Raw genomic sequence first — 12879 nt, 5'->3', positions numbered from 1 at the left:
CCTGCTTATCAAGGAACCCGAAGATAAAATCTGACGTGAGTGACTAAGAGAGACTTAGGATGTCACTGAGGGACTCTGCAGTGGCAGGGTGACTTGGTGACGTTTCCAGCCCTAAGTGAGACCAGGCTTAATGCATTCTCCCAATAGGATAAAGGGCCTGTCACTGGTTCTAATTTAGAAATGACGTTTTATTTGTTACAGGCTGCCCTTGAAGTGTGCAAGGCATTCTTACAGGAAGAGGAAGGCAAGGGGGTGATTATGGTGACAGACCCTCCCTTTGGCGGCTTGGTTGAGCCACTGGCTGTTACATTCAAGAAGTTAATTGCTATGTGGAAAGAAGGTCAAAGCCAAGGTGCCTTTTTTTTTTTTTTTTAATTACTGCAAAAGGAGTGAGTGTTTATGTATCTGCTTCCTGTCAACACTAGCCAAGCCCAGCACTGATGGAGTATGCAGCTCTCGGGCTCTTTTTCAAAGCACATTTGATGCTTTTGATGATGGCAAACTTCATGATCATGGGGTGCTTCCTCTTACCTTAGTCATGGTTTGTTTGTTTTTTTAAATTGGATATTTACTATTCCATCCCCCTACCCCTGCTTCTATGAGGGTGTTACCCCTCCCCAACCACCCACCCCTTCCCGCCTCCCCCCTAGTCATGTCTTTAAGTGGCTTCTCAGGAACATGGTTGTAAGATTATGGAGCACAACTGGAACTGCTGTCATTTGTTCATAAAGTACTCACCGAGGGGCTGCTGGGTGCAGGTGTATTTGGGTGCTAGGAACAGATTAGTGAGCTTTGTGGCCCTTAGGTCTCCTGTTCCTGAAGTCTTTCTATTGCTGTGATAATGTCCATGACCTTGGACACCTTGGGCCAGAAAGGTTTATTTGGCTTACTCGTCCTGAGGCACAGTCCACTGAGGGAAGCCAAGGCAGGAGCCTGGAGGCAGAAGCTGATGCAGAGGTCATGAAGGAGTACTGCCTGTTGGTTTGTTCACCAAGGCTTCCTCAGCCTGCTCTCCCCTACAGCTCATGGCCACCAGCCCAGGAGTGGCACTACCCACAGTGGGCTGTGTCCACATCATCATCAATCAAGATAATACCCACTGGCCAATCTTACAGAGACGTTTGCTCAGGTGGAGGTGGCTTGAGACTTCTAGTGTTTGGTACAATTATCCCATTCGTCAGTACCCAGCTTCTGACCTGTGGGTGATAAATTCCACGAGCGGCCAGTGGTGGCCAGGCCTCTCCACTAAGTGAGCCACAAGAGTGTATGCTTCAAGGGACAGAAGTTAGGGGAGTTCTGAAACATGGCTCATTGTTAAACTCTACTTACTTACTTAGCTGCTCTTAAGATCACTCATCAGAACAAGGCAAGCCTGTGCTTTGTTTTAGGCATGTAGTATTTCCGTTGACCTTTGGAAAAGGTCAAGGTAGCATGGCACTGTTGCAAGCATCATGTGACAAGTGCATGTATAGAACAACTGAAATTTCTACTGAAGATTTTAGTTTTGTTTTTAGAATCACTTGTTATTTCCTTTTCCTTCTTTTTATTTATATTTTTATTTTTCCTGTGTTGTCCATTAGATGACAGTCACAAAGAACTGCCCATTTTCTGGATTTTCCCATATTTTTTTGAGTCACGGATTTGTCAGTTTTTTCCGAGCTTCTGCATGCTGGATTACCAGGTATAGTAACAGCCTGTCTTCTGGTGTGGTTGGGAAATGGATATGCTGCTGGGATGTTCTGATAAGACTAACCTTTGATTTTAGTAAATTAAAGTGTTTTGAAGTGTATCAACAACTAAATTATACTGTGTATAGAATAGTGCCTAGCTCCTAATGTCTCCAAGTTCTAGGGTACTTACTAAAAATACAGATTCTTGAATATATACATATACATATGTATATATTCAGATGACAACAACAAAACCACAAACAAGGGTTGGGGATTTAGCTCAGTGGTAGAGCACTTACCTAGCAAGCTCAAGGCCCTGGGTTCGGTCCTCAGCTCCGGGGAAAAAAAAAACAAAAACAAAAAGAAAAACCCACAAACAATAACAAAAAACCCACCTTTGTCAAACAAAATCAGAGAGTAAAGCCCCAAGACAGAATAGCTCCCCAGTGTCATGGTGACTGCTGGTGCAGCTGGGTGTTAGGTCACCGATCTGTGCTTTCTTCAGCACCAGCCCCCAGGGCCATCAGTGTGGATGTAGCTTTGTTCTGCTCACAGATATAGGAAAGTAAATCACCCTTTCTGGTTGGTGGAAAGTCTTGTTTCCTTTCCTGTGTGTCACTCAAGGATGCTAAGAGCTGTAAAGGGACATGCTATCCACTGCGCAGTGTCTAAAGAGGCAGACGGCTGTGTGTGAATGTAAGCCCACTCGAGTGGGCATTGTTCTGGCACCGCCAGATGTGACACAGGCCAAAGCCCAGGTAGCTCTACTCTGCCCCTCAGCTGATTTCTTTCCTTGGGTTCTCAAGTTAACCACCAGCCCTGTTGTCACTGTTACTCTGGGTGGCCATCAAGTGGTATTGTTCCTTCTTTTGTAAAGGCGGTTTTTCCTTTTGTGTTTCCTGAGCAATTGACTGACTGAAGGTTTTCAGCCCTCAAATTGTAAACATGTCTACCAGCTGTTGTGAGGTAGCACTTGCTTTCCTTGCTTTCCTCTGTCTGCTGTCAAAGGCGTGTGACACTGAAGGACACCCTGAAGTGATGATAGTTAGCCAGTGTGGGGGACCGCACCTGCCGTGCTCTGTGGAAAGCAAGCGTTACAATTTTAATTTTTTACTTTGTTTTCAGCCAGTTTAAGAGACTTTTTAAAAATTCTTCTCTGTTTTCTGTAAATACATACTTTTAAAGGTAACTACACAATCTTTATTTAGTAATTTCAGTTATTAAAATTAGTCTATCCTTTTCTTCTTTCTTGTGTTTCTTCTGTCTTTAAGGTACTATAATGAAACTGCCATAAGCAATTCTAATGAAAGGTATTTTGCCATGGCTTCCATAGTATAGACTTTGAAAACTGGGATTATTTTCTCATTTGTGATGACTTTTCTGTGGCTGTTGAACCATATCCACAGTATCCTTTGCGAAAAGTGGGTAGTATAACCTTGACTTCTAGGTACACAATAGCCTCCTTCAGCTGTTTGCCCTCCTCCAGCTTGCGGGGCTTTGTGTCTTGTTTGAGGGAGAGCTGCTTCAAGAGTTAGCATTTGCAGTGCAGATGCAGCTGACTTAGTCTGAAGAAGTTAACTAACTAAACTGACTCCAGTCTCCAGCGGCACCTGCTTCCTTTGGAGGAAGTGGTGCCCTTCTGTGATGATCGGCACACAGTAGGTGTCCATATATTTCATATGAATTGAATGAGAAGGAGCACCAACTCTAGTGGCGAGAGTTCTGAGTTTTAGTCTCAGCTCAGTTGCTTAACCTCTCTGAGGCTCTTCTTAAGTTATATGGTGAGTGACTACGATGACGATAATAATAATGATGGTGAAGTTAGCAATGTATGGAAAGGTGTACCCCGAATATAGCAATGTATGGAAGGTGTACCCCAGCCCTAGATATTCGACACTTGTGGAGTCCAGGCTGTTGTCCACATGATCACCATTCAGATAGCTGCAAGGCAAGGCAGAGCTTTTTCTCTGTCTTTTTTTTTTTTTTTTTAATACCTCAGACCTTAACGTTGGTTAGCACAGGTTTCCTGGAAGGCGGTTGCATTTGCATGTACAGAAGTGGCAAGAATTTGAAATGATGTTAGGGCAAAAGAAGACAACTCTTTCATAGGACAGGCAAGCGAATGGTGCTAGTATAGAATTGGCACTCACGTGTCATTTTCTTGGCCTGCCTGTGTCCTTAGGAAAGGGCTTTGGGAAGAGTTGACAGCCTGAGCTTACTGGAAATAATTGTACAATTCACTGTATTGTTAAAGAAAATGTTAAGGTAAGATCATGTGTGTCTGACTGGGAGCAAAGCAAAAGCCAGCCACTGAGAAGAAGAGGAGGAAGAAGAAGAGGAGAGGAAGAGGAGGAGAAGTAGTTCTGGAGACAAAACACAGAATGCCTGAGGCCTCAGGTTCAGTCCCCAGCACCACAGACAAATCAAAGTAAAGCTGCAGTCCTCTGTTTTCCAGTACAGGTCTTTCTGCATAGATCTAACCCCTTCCATGACCATCGCAGCCTCAATAAGACTTCAAGCCACAGTACACTGAAAAAGCTACAAACACCATAATCACTGACTCTTGTTGTAGGAGCAGGGAGGACACTGTTCAGATAAGAGCAAGACTCACATGCTGCAAATCTTCATGACACATAAACTATGTGGCCCTCAATGATAAGCAGGCAATGAAATAGTGATCAACTGTGGCTTTAGTAAGGGCAGATAAGAAGGAGGGAATCTGATTTCAAGTTAGACGCCTGAGACCTAGCACTGCCTGTAGAGCAGTGTGACTGGGGTGATTGGCTGCTCTCTCCAGAGCTCTGTTTGCCTCAGCTATAAAGTAAATGCTCAGAAGAGCAGAGGGGTGGCAGACCTCCTGGAAGTGCTGCGAATCATTCTAGTGATGTCCTAGAAGACTTGTTCAGAGAATGAATGCCGGGCTCACATGGCAAACTAACAAGACTGATTAGTGACGTTTGCCCCAGGATGAGGGGCTAGGAGCAGGACTGCGAGTGTCAGTGATCATGTGGTTAGCACGCCCCCGTGAGATGGTTTCATTCCTCCCCCTCCTGAGATGCTCTCTCTAGACTTCACGTCGTCTTACTTGGAGCACACCTTGCATGTTGACTTTGTCAAAGCTAACCTTGTTTATAGTCAGCCTGTGTAGGAAACCCTTCTAGCTCATTTTTACAGTAGAAAAGATATTTTGATAGGGATTTTGGGGGGCTGTTGAATATTAAAAGATGGCAACCAAGTTCTTGAACCTTGGTGTATAATGAGGACTCGGTAAGTGTTGAGTAGGGGCGCAGTCTACGTGGAAATTTAAGATCTGGTTTGAAGGATGTGAGGCTCACTATGGTGGTGGTGGGTGGTAAAGCCAAGGCATAGCCTTGAGATCTTAGTATGACTACACAGCTCATAGTCCTCAGAGAGGTGTGCAAATGCTAGTGTGGCCTGGCATACTGCCTGGAGCATAGTAGGTACAAAGTTTGCGCTCTAATGCCTCAGTCTCCATCTACCTTCAGTCGCGTGTCGCGGAAGCCATTTGTGTAGGGCTCAAATTAAAAGTTGGGGATTGCAGGGATTTTGTGCTTCCCTCATTTCTATACAGTACTTCATCACATTAATCAGTTCTGTGGGAGAAATTTTCTGTTTGAAAATGCCTCTCATCATCATTGTGAGTGAGATGTCAGGGTAATGACGGGAACATGGTGGATCAGCTCTAGCCGCAGCGATAGGCAATTTGCAAAATTGTGTTTGCTTTATAGCACTTCCACAGGAGGTTTATTTGTGTGGATGAAGCTATGAAATATGGATGTATGTTAGAGGTACATTAATTTACTCTAGCAGCATGCGTTTTACATACCATATGTTTATAGTTAATTAGCACAACAAACCCGCATTTAAAAATAATAATAATCTCAATTAGGTTATGCAAAATCGAGCAATCAGCCACCTTCCTGACACATGCATTCTCCAGCTCCTTGGGAAACCATAAAGAAGCTGCCCTTCCATCTGCTGTTGTAGCGCAGAGTATCCCACACAGTAGAGGTCCTCCCACTCTCTAACTCTCCAGCGTTTCAAAGTTTTCAGCAGTCTCGTGGGAAGCATGGCTTTTCTTATGACACTAGTAAGTTTATGAGCAAAATACCTTTCATTGAATTTAATAAGGTACCACATGTATTCTAGTCCACAAAGGAGTGTACCAGGGAAACATTATAAATTGAAATCTCTTCAAAAGAAAACTAAACTACTATTTTAGGTTGATTTTTTTAAAAGTAAAAGCCATTTTTGTGACTTGCCTCTAATAGGTAACATATATTCATAGGATTTTGAAAGTTGGAAAGAAGTGGCGAGGTAACCTGGGCTGACTTCCCAGTGTAATAATCCCTCTGCTGAATTCATGACAAGCGCTCATCCAGCCTCACTCGATGCTGTCGGGCAGAGTCCTACAGCCTTACAAGGCAACTCAATTTATTTAATAGCTCTAATCGTTAGAGAATTTTCTCATATTGAGATAAAATATGCTCCCCATTAACTCCTAACCATTGCTCCTGGTTCTGTTCTCCAAAGCAATAAAGGATAAGTCTGATTTCTATTCCATTTGAATCTCCTTCAGTTATGAACTGGCTGTCCGTTCCTCCCAGTCTTTTTTGAACAAACACTCCCAATTCGTTAAACTCTAAATCCTATTCTTTGCTATTATTTTCAGTAGAAATGAGCAAGTTTTATCAGTGTCTCTCTTAAATGTGGGGACTGAATGCAGGGCTGCAAATGGGCCCTTAACTAAGTCTTCCTTTGTTGGGGCACTGGGCATGTGTCAGTTTCCAGCCAGCCTACGTGGTGCAGTCAAGGCATGACTGAGGACGCCCCTGCTGGCAGCCCGTCAGAAACCCTTGGGACTTCTCACTTGTCCCTTCCTTCCCTCAGCTCATCTGCTTAGCTTTTTCTCACTGCTGCAGTTTGAGCCTTACTGCATGCATTTGCTTGTTACTCTGGTAATAGTGGGCTATACTGGGCTAAACCAGAGCCATGGACAGTCAAGCAGGCCGCCATCAACAGCTTGACTCTTAACAGTTTGGACAGTGTGGGGAAGTAGTGACTGCTGAGTGCTCAGCCCTAAATGGAACTCTTTTATATCATATTTGTATGTATTCGTTGAGAATCTCATTCATGCAGATGATGTATTTGGGTCATAACCACTCCTGCACTTTCTCTCTGACTCCCCGGAAGTGGGATACTTATATCAACATCTTCAGGGTCCAGGAAACATGGTAGAAGAAGGAGTGAAAGGATGTAAGAGTGAGGACGGCGAGGCGTGCTGTGAATGACACTTTCTGCATGGGATGCAATCCAAGTGTTCACAAACTCACAGCAGTTAGGATTCCTGTACAATACCTGTCCTCGGCCTACCGTGGCGGGGAGGTTGACGAGTGAGGATCCACCCCTAGCTGAGGAGGTGTTAACAACTGACGGCTGCTGGAAGAGGGAGTGAACGCAAGTCTTCTAGGGTGTAGTTGCCTGTAGGTCATCTATGCTGAGTAACAACCTCCACACCCATACACATGCAGATAGTTCTAATGATAGCTCTAACTGGACTTGGAGGGGTGTGTGTGTGTGTGTGTGTGTGTGTGTGTGTGTGTGTGAAAGAGGAAGTGTTGGGTGGGGCTAGAGGGAATGGGAAAGGGAGTTTGGGTAGGATATGATCAAGATACATTGTATACATATATGTATAGTCTAAGAATATGTTTTGTTTTGGGACAGGGTTTCTCTGTGTTGCCCTGTCTGTCCTGGAACATGCTCTGTAGGCCAGGCTGGCCTCAAACTCACAGAGATCTGCCTGCCTCTGCATCCTGAGCGCAGGGACTAAGAATACATTTTAAAAATTGTTTTTAAGAAAAGTCTGTCTCGGGCTGGAGAGATGGCTCAGCGGTTAAGAGCACCCAACTGCTCTTCCAGAGGTCATGAGTTCAATTCCCAGCAACCACATTGTGGCTCACAACCATCTGTAAAGAGATCCGATGCCCTCTTCTGGTGTATCTGAAGATAGCTACATTGTACTCACATATATAATAAATAAAATAAATCTTAAAAAAAAAAAAAAGAAAAAAAAAAAAAAGAAAAGCCTGTCTCATAGTTTACCTTCTTGCTTATTTAGTATCCAGCTTGTAAGCCTGGTCTGTTCCAACTTCCCAAGTGTATCTTTGTTTCTCATCAAAAGAGTTCATGGCATCTTATGTGGAAGTGCGGACCCACCTGTCCTGAGCTCATTACTGCCATGGTAATCTTGAGGAGGCTCTAAAGTAATGGTTCTCAAACTTGAGCATGTGAGGAGGGCTTGCTAAAATCCACTGCTCGACCCCACTTCCAAAGCTTCAGATATAGTAGAACTTGCATTTCTAACTGGAATTCGTCCCAGTAATGTCGGTGTTTCTGAAACACTTTTTTGAGTATTATTGATCTAAAGAAAGACAAGTTTAGTAGCTAGGTGAATTCGCAACAGATCGAAAACCAAACTAAGAGTGTGAATGGGTACTAGCTGAAGGAGGACAGGGAATTTAGGAATATAAGACAATGCTTGCTGGCCTCCCTTTGAAGATAAACAGTAAAAATCACAAGTTCAGATGCCGAGGGAGGTCAGTGTTAGGAAGAGTTCCTGTGGGATACACAACCAAGGGTGGACTCCTCTGCATTTCCATCTTCCTGCCTTATGTCAGCCAGACTCTGGACTAAGTGTTGACCCTCACTGTAACTCTCAAGGTCAGGACCTGTGACCTCCTTTACATTTAACAAACATTCCCCAGATTGTCTATGGTCATCTAACAGGTAAGTGACAGCCATGATCTGATCCAAACCACTGTTCATCCAAGAGTGCAAGGACAGATTTTGAGTAGAGGGCTGGACAGAGGCCGTGCTTTTCCTTGGCCAAGTAACAAGCTTTTCTCTAAGAGAGAGAGAGAGAGAGGACCATCTCAGTGATGTTAGTAACATCTTCAAACAAGGTGGGGGTTTAGCATCAGAAATAAAGCTTTTAGTTACAAAACAGACTTTGTTATGTGGCCTTTTAGATAAGTTGGAGTTGTTCCCATGAGCCACCAACAGGACTGTGATATAACACATCTTGTTTTAATGAAATGCCACTGCCATAGGGACCTTTGAGTTTGGCCGTGAGTAAACTTGCTTTTAGGACTTTCTTATTCTCTCCTGCAGTACCTCAGCGTGTATCTTGGCATCAGTTTGTTTGTTTATTGGTTAAAGAAGCTTAGAGAATGTTGACTCATTTGAGTGAATTTTCTTTTCACTTGTTAGGTAGATTATGATAATCATGCGCTTTACAAACATGGAAAGACAGGTCGAAAACAGTCTCCTGTCCGGATTTTCACCAACATTCCACCCAACAAAATAATCCTTCCATCAGAGGAAGGGTACAGGTGAGAGCCCTTTGAATTTCCCAAGTCACCTGAAAATGCTCTTCTATGTACCTAACAGTAAAATGCCTTCAATGGTGAATCGTGTGGTTCTTATATTACCCTCAGATTTGGTCCATAATTTCATACTGAATTGAATTCTGATTACCTCCAATTTTTGGAGCAAGTACCTTGTTTGCTTTTGTCGGTCCTGTGAATCTCAATGAACACATACCACTCATTTCCCTGTTTCTCTCTCTAGGTTTTGCTCCCTCTGTCAGAGATACGTCTCTCGCGAGAACCAGCACTGTGTGCATTGTAATTCCTGCACATCCAAGGTATAGTTCTCTTGTGTCCTCCCTGTTTATCTAGGGTTTGTTTTATGTTAGTTTGTTAGTTTTATTGCTTTTACAATGTTATGTTAATACTTGAATTCAGGTGTATTATTACCGCCTAGCCTCAGTACAGTAGTATTCTAGTTATAGAGTCCGCAGGCTTTTAGACATAATCTTATTTTGTACATGAATGGTGTGTGTGTGGTGTGTGTGTGTGGTGTGTGTGTGTAGTGTGTGTGGGCACATGTGGGCCATTGGCACACACATGGATGGTGGAGGACAGCCTGCAGGAGACAGTTCTTTCGTTCTACTGTGTAGGTCTGTGAATTCAGTTCGGGTCATCAGGCTTGGTGATGAATGCCTTTACTACTGAGCTATCTCTCCAGCTCTAAAACAGGCTTTTAAAGTACTTAATTTCTTTCATCACGGTAAATAGCTATTTCAATCATTTTCATATGGTACTTATGAAGAGTGCTTCAAATAAGGCACTAAGTGCTGAATTTATATGTCTGTTAAGGGTAAAATTATGATGTTTCAAATCAGGCTTTGGACCATTAGATACCATTGCTGTTCTGATGAAGTAATGGTTAGTGACATGTACTGTGCATGTTTTTATGTGCTAGGCTTGCTCCTAAGGGCTTTGCATGGGTTAACAAACACATTTAGTCCTCAAGGTAGCCCCTGAGGTAGGCACGGTTACTCTCCGCTCTTAACAGCTGCTGCAGGATAAGGGATCTGTCTTGTGTTGATGTCTCCTGTTGATGGGTTTTTCTCCTGTGTTTTCCTAAGAGCCTTTGTTTTTGAAAGTGTTGTAGATTCGCAGCACAATGAAGCAGAAGTATTGGGATGTACTTCCTCTCCCCGTTCCTGTGCACAGCCTTCTCTCATGAGTATCCTGGATTACAGTATACCTTGTGTGACAGTTGAGGAGTCCGTGTTTTACTCTGAGGTTCACTTTGGGACTGTGTTTTCTTTGGATTGGTTGAGGATATAATGTCCTGCTTCTGCCACTGTGGGCTTCAGAGTCACTTCACTGTGTTCCCTGAAAATTTTCTGCAACCTGCTTGGTCACCCTTCCCTAACCTCGGGAAACTGATCTTTTTTACTGTCTCTATAGTTTTGCCTTTTCCAGAGAGTCATAATATTGGAGCATGTGTAACTGCTTTTCAGACTGGCTTTGCTTACTTGAAACGGCCATTTCAAGCTCCTGTCTGTCTTTCTGTGGCTAAATGGCTCATCCCTTTAATGACTTCCCATTGTCTGGGTGTATCTCAGTTTGTAGGCATTCACCCACTGAAGGACATCGTGCTTTCGTCCAACTTTGGGCAGTTCTGAGTAAGCTTCCTGCTTGCCTCTCTGGAAGACAGGATGACCTTCCAGCTCCGTCGCTCATTTTGACTAAGCCTTGTCAGAAAGAACATGCGGAGTTCAGCTTGGCTAAACAGCACAAATTATTTTCCAGAGAAAAGTTTCTGTTCATGTGACTGTTAGTTTAGGAGTGGTCTGTATTAGCCCAGGTTATATAAAGTTTAAAACTGAAAGAAAATTTGTTTAGGAATGTGCACATGAGTGGGACACAAGCACAGGGAGACGAGAGCCTCACATCAGGACCACTTCTGTCCCGCGGAAGGGGGGATGAGGGGTGGGTGTCCCGCTGCCAGGCTTCGGGGGCTCAGGGCCCAGTTCCTGACCAGCAGTTGTTAATATCCAAAGGTGCACACATGTGTTCACTGTTCTTTTCTAGGTGTGCTTTATTTCACAGTTAAAAAATTACTCAAATAGTAACCTGTAATCTATCTCTCTAAATTACACGGAGCTCTCAAATATGAATTTCATTAAGGACTATGTAGTATAGATAACCTAAAATTATGAAATCATTAATTCTCTTGAAATTTTCATTTGAGTCCTTCTTTGTGAAGATTGGATGGCTTGAAGCGGAGTGGATTTTCAAGATCATTTGGATAAATCTAGTTTCATAGTTAAGGAAATTGAGGCCCATCAAGGAGGCATTTGAGTTAAGTGGAGAAATGCATAAATTAAAATCAAAGTATTTAATTGTGAAGCCCAGGAAAGGAAGAAATAGGGAATGAATAATTTACACATATTTTAATAAGACATTTTAATTTTTAATTGTGGAACTTGGCTTTTACAACAAATTGAACATTTTAAAATTTGTTTTTGTAGGATGGCAGGAAATGGAGCCATTGCTTTTTCTGCAAAAAGTGTGTGAAGCCTTGTAAGTGTTTGGGTGTGTGGGATCCTGGGAAAACGTTTTTGAGTTCTGTTCATATGGATAGAATTTTTATTATTTTCATAAAATAATGTAGAGATGACATTGACTTTTATAAAGAGCAACGTGTATGTCCTTCACAGGGAGAGCTGCCTGCCAGCCTGTATTGTGGCAAATGCTGTCATGTCCATGGCCTGCTGGGCAAGGGCTGACTTTGTTAAGTTATAACAGAAGACGGGTTGCTGTGGGATTCAAACACTGCTCCTCGATCTCTTTAGCCAAATTCAGAGGAGCTAAGCAAATCAGCCACAAGATTCGAAGTACACATTATTCATAATCACCTACCTCAGAAGTTAACAACATAAAAATCACATTAAAGGAACCTCTTCTGAAACATTATTTATCTTTTACAGCCTGGATCCATTGTAACACCTGCAATCGCTGTGCACTCCCAGACCATTCCTGTTTGGGGCCGAAAGATGGCTGCTTTATTTGTGGTTCGTTGGATCATAAACGCAGCAATTGTCCCAGCATTGGCGCCTCGCAGAGAGCTAACAAGTTAGTTGAATTCTTTTGCTTTCTAGAAAAAAGATTGCTCGTGTCAAGCTTTCTAGGAGCAATCTACCGAAGTGAAAAGCTTTCAGAGGGCTCAGGAGCTAAATTGCTACCTGATTCTCACCATTACGGGTTATTTCGTGGATTGCGGGCGGGCTGGGGGAGCACTGAGGATTCACACTCTGAGTGTGTGCATCAAGGAGCCCAGCCCTGACAGGTTAGACACAAGAGAGCCAAGATCCAGGAGAAAGTAGATACCATCACCTCTCCTATGCTTCATACAAAATTTAAATTTAGGGCGAAAGTTGAGACTTACTGAAGTCGGGCTCTGTGGGGCGATCAGGTGCAGACACCTGGTGGCGGGAGGAGGTAGTGGAGGCATTCAGCTAGAAGGAGCTCACCATTCTGTAGCAGAGAAGTGTGAATTCCAAAGTAGAGAAAGGCTGGATTTGTTGTGTTATTACTGAAAGCAGTTATGGGTTAATGTGGGATTCAAACACTGCCCCCTTGAACTCTTTAGCCAAATTAAAATGAGTGGAGCAAACCAGCCGCCAGATTTGAAGTGCACATTATTTATGTTAGTACTAGTTCTGTAAATTCTGTCAACATCGACACATGCTTTTTACTTAAATACTTAACATGTTATTCTTTTTCAAGATCGTTTTCACATCTCCTACCGACATTTTCATTGATAATGCAGA

The 12879-nt window shown here is 43.1% G+C and overlaps 1 protein-coding gene across 3 annotated transcripts in view; it reads left to right on the top strand.

Annotated features, from left to right (window-relative positions):
- Zcchc4 (zinc finger CCHC-type containing 4) overlaps window positions 1–12879 on the top strand; it is a 41290-nt gene that overhangs the window by 24086 nt on the left and 4325 nt on the right. For all 3 annotated transcript variants that reach the window (XM_087583803.1, XM_087583804.1, NM_001401428.1), the window contains 6 exon segments: window positions 202–352; window positions 1581–1681; window positions 8961–9082; window positions 9321–9396; window positions 11578–11629; window positions 12037–12181. In XM_087583803.1, the coding sequence (XP_087439929.1) occupies window positions 202–352; window positions 1581–1681; window positions 8961–9082; window positions 9321–9396; window positions 11578–11629; window positions 12037–12181 (647 nt within the window).

The sequence above is a fragment of the Rattus norvegicus genome, chromosome 14, assembly GCF_021556685.1.
Source record: "Rattus norvegicus strain SHRSP/BbbUtx chromosome 14, alternate assembly SHRSP_T2T, whole genome shotgun sequence".
In the NCBI taxonomy this organism is placed as follows: domain Eukaryota; kingdom Metazoa; phylum Chordata; class Mammalia; order Rodentia; family Muridae; genus Rattus; species Rattus norvegicus.
This window is presented reverse-complemented; position numbering and strand designations above follow the sequence as displayed.